Here is a 4,140-nt window from a genome sequence, read left to right as displayed (position 1 = left end):
TAAATCCTTACCATTAATTTGGTAACTAACAATGTTTTCTCATAGATTGTCCTAGGAATACATTTGTAAGTGTAAATACACTTTTTGTGGAAAATTTTGGCATGGAAAAATACGCCAGTGTACTAGACTTCTGAAAGAACATGACATTGACTTCTAATAGTGTAACACATTTTTTGTGGAAAAATAAGGCATTGATTTCTCAGAGTGTGATACACTCCTTTGTGGAAAATATGGCATTGACTTCTCAAGTCTACTCTTGTGGAATAATATGAAACATCCTAATTTTCCATTTTGAAAATAGGCAACTAAAAAGAAAATAAAAAATGATAGTTCAAGTATAAATTACAACACACAAACCACAATTTTCATAATAACACACGAAAGCAAATAATGTCTGCTTCAAACTTTCTACTTTTTTCTGTAGCTCTATTAATCATTCCACTCTCCATTATACAAAATTTTGCTTCTGCATCAATAGAGGAAGCAAATGCTCTTCTTAAATGGAAAGCAAGCCTTCAGATCCCAAACAACTCCTTGGTTTCTTCATGGCTCCCTATGAATTCCAGTACTTCAGCTCCATGCTCTTCTTGGATGGGAATAATTTGCAATGCTGATGGGAGCATTCAAACGCTGAACCTCACATCATCAGGAATAAACGGTACACTTCACCAATTTCCATTCTCTTTGTTACAAAATCTTACGAAATTTGAGCTCAGTGTAAACAACTTCTTTGGCCCGATCCCACCAGAAATTCAGCTCCTGTCCAAACTTGTCTATCTTGACTTTTCAGCAAATACATTTTCTGGGGTAATCCCACCTGGGATAGGGATGTTAGCCAGCCTTGAAACCCTCCACCTGAATGAAAATAACTTGAGTGGTTCACTACCACAAGAGCTCGGTCAATTAACCTCTCTCTATGAGCTTGCATTGTATGATAATTCTCTTGAAGGAGAATTACCTCCATCATTGGGAAATTTGAACAACTTGGCTTATCTTTATCTCGATAACAATAATCTTTCGGGTCAAATTCCTCAAGAGTTTGGACAACTTGTCAATCTTGTAGAAGTCTATATCACTCATAATTCACTTCATGGTCCCATTCCACCTAGCATAGGAAATCTGAGAAAACTAACCATCTTGTACCTTTTTCAAAACCATCTACATGGTTCAATCCCACAAGAAATAGGAAGCATGGTTTCACTTGAGGGCCTAAGCCTCTTCTCAAACAATCTATCTGGCTCAATTCCCTCATCTTTGGGTAAATTGACATCTTTGAATCTTCTTCATTTGTACCAAAATCAACTCTCTGGTCATATTCCTGTCGAACTTGGGAATTTGAAGTCTCTCACTAATCTTGCAGTGAGTGAAAATAATCTTAGTGGCTCTATTCCTTCATCACTAGAAAACCTGAGCAGCCTCAAATATCTTTCCATCCGTGACAATAAATTATCTGGGAGTATACCACAAGGATTGGGAAGTCTAGATTTGGTTGAGCTAGAAATGGATACAAATCAATTGTCTGGTCATTTGCCCAAAGATTTGTGCCATGGGGGAAACCTTAGATTTTTGTCACTAAGTGATAATCAGCTCATCGGTCCTATTCCAAGAGGCTTAAGGAATTGTCGTAGCCTATTTAGAGCTGTCCTTTATAACAATCAATTCACTGGAGATATATCAAATAGCTTTGGGGTCTATCCAAGCCTAGATTACCTTGATCTCAGTCACAATAAATTTCACGGGCAGCTTTCTGAAAACTGGAGTAAATGCAGGAATTTGACAGCCTTAGGGATAGGATATAACAACATCAGTGGTAGCATTCCACCTGAGTTTGGAAATTCAACTCAACTCCGCAGACTTGATCTTACTTCAAATCATATTGTTGGGGAGATCCCTAAGGAGATTGGGAAGATGAAAAGTATGTTGTATTTGTCCTTGGCTGATAACCAACTTTCAGGTATTATACCCAATGAACTCGGATCACTGCGTGATCTTATTGCTCTTGATCTGTCCACAAATAGATTGAATGGGTCGATACCAAGAAATATTGGTGTCTGGACACACATGTATTACTTGAATCTTAGTAATAACAAGCTCAGTGAAAAAATTCCTTCCGAGATAGGTAAATTAAGTCAACTGACAACACTTGATTTATCTCATAATTTGCTCATAGGAGAGATACCATCTGAAGTTCAAAGTTTGCAAAATTTGGTGAAACTGGATCTTTCTCACAATAGACTATCGGGGTCTATTCCTGATGCTTTTGAAAAGTTCCTTAGTGGGATTGATATCGATTTGTCTTACAATGAGCTCACAGGTCCAGTTCCCCCTTATGCAATCTTTGTCAATGCATCGATACAAGTATTTCAAGGCAATCCAAGTTTGTGTGGAAATGTTACTGGATTAAAGCTTTGTGCAAGTCAAAATATGATGAAGAAAAAAGATCCCTTTCATCATAAGCGCGTCCTTATAATTGTGCTTCCCCTTTTGGGTGCACTTTTACTTGGTTTACTCATGTGTGGCCTCATAGCTTATCAACGACAAAAGAAAATTGTTCCACAGCAATCATCGGACGTAGAAGGTGATGGTTTCTTCTCAATATCAAGTTCTGATGGAAGAGTAGTGTATGATGAAGTCTTGAAAGCTACAAATGACTTTGATGATGCACATTGTATTGGGACAGGAGGATATGGTATTGTATACAAAGCCAAGCTACAACCTAACTATGTAGTAGCTATCAAGAAACTTCACTCATCATCTGGTAAGGTTGATCGTAAGGGATTCCTTAATGAGGTACGAGCATTAACAAATATAAGGCATCGAAACATAGTGAAACTCTATGGATATTTCTCCCATGCCCGTCACTCATTTTTGATTTATGAATACCTTGAAAAGGGAAGCGTTGGATCAATCTTAAGTAGTGATATCTTGGCAAAAGAATTGGATTGGTTGAAAAGGATCCAAATTGTAAAGGGTGTAGCTAATGGTTTGGCTTATATGCATCACGATTGTTCACCTCCTATAATTCATAGAGGCATTTCCATTGCCAACATCCTTCTCGATTCTGATTATGAGGCACATATTTCAGACGTTGGCACATCCAAGATTTTCAAGCTAGACTCATCCAACTGGACCACAATTGCAGGCACCTATGGTTATATCCCGCCAGGTAACTTAAGTTTGTGCTCTTCTTTTTTACATCTACACATACCCGTCTATACATGTATAAACGTATTTATGTATATGTATATATTTGTATCTATGTTAGAGTGTTGTGGTGTTGATACAACTTCTTTAGTTTTTATCTCATTTTCTTTTTCAATCTAGAGCTTGCGTATACGATGGTGGCCAATGAGAAATGTGATGTGTATAGCTTTGGAGTTGTTGCACTGGAAGTGATGATGGGAAAGCATCCGGGAGAACTCATAACATCTTTACCAACATTGGCTGTTGATTATCTATTGCCAGCAAATGTGGGAGATCGTCGTATAACGCCTCCATCATCAATAGTTGAGAAACAAGTTAAATTAGTTCTGAGTCTTTCAAGAGCATGTTTGAACTCCAACCCACATGCAAGGCCAACAATGCGCCAAGTCTCAAATCTGCTCATGGAGGCATGGCTTTAAAATTCCATATCTGGTGTACCTTTTAATGATTTACTTTTCAAAAGTTTCCTATGGTGCATCCTAATAATATGCATGTACTAAAATAGATGCCTTCTCGTGAACCAACTATTCATAGGTTTTGTTATAGCATTATCTAATAATATACACGGTTCTAAATAATGTTAGGCGTGACTTGACGACAATGTCAAACTTAAGATTTTACGAGCCATGACGAACCACGTCGTTTGTAAGACGTGACTTAAGGACACAACTTTAGATATAACTGATAATTTTATATTTATTTTCTACTATTATATATGTAGTTGGAAAAATTTAGTATAAATATTTATATTTTTACTAGCTTTGGACATATATAAATATATGCGTATGTTGTATATATAATTAAATCTAAGTTGGTTTGTGTTCTCCTTCATGAGAACTTCGAAACGATAAATTATACGTCCAAAATGGAATATATGTGAATAAGATATCGATACTCAAAGACATGTATTTGAGAATAAAGTTAGCAAAAGAGATG

The 4,140-nt window shown here is 36.7% G+C and overlaps 1 protein-coding gene across 1 annotated transcript; it reads left to right on the top strand.

Annotated features, from left to right (window-relative positions):
• Positions 1–3,895, top strand: LOC145101783 (uncharacterized). Its single transcript, XM_079039054.1, has 2 exons — positions 1–3,166; positions 3,325–3,895. Exons 1-2 carry the CDS (start codon positions 391–393, stop codon positions 3,621–3,623), a joined length of 3,075 nt encoding a protein of 1,024 aa, XP_078895180.1. The 5' UTR covers positions 1–390; the 3' UTR covers positions 3,624–3,895.
• Positions 3,896–4,140: the final 245 nt, after the last annotated feature.

The sequence above is a fragment of the Lactuca serriola genome, chromosome 4, assembly GCF_051521515.1.
Source record: "Lactuca serriola cultivar US96UC23 chromosome 4, Lser_US96UC23_V15, whole genome shotgun sequence".
NCBI lineage: Eukaryota > Viridiplantae > Streptophyta > Magnoliopsida > Asterales > Asteraceae > Lactuca > Lactuca serriola.
The sequence above is the reverse complement of the archived record's forward strand: the minus strand, read 5'-3'. Positions and strand labels throughout refer to the sequence as shown.

Excerpts from the sequence above, each read along its gene's own strand:
- LOC145101783 (XM_079039054.1), top strand. The coding sequence starts at position 391 with ATGTCTGCTTCAAACTTTCTACTTTTTTCTGTAGCTCTATTAATCATT. Across the intron at positions 3,167-3,324 it reads CTATGGTTATATCCCGCCAG|AGCTTGCGTATACGATGGTG; the intron begins GTAACTTAAGTT and ends TTTTCAATCTAG.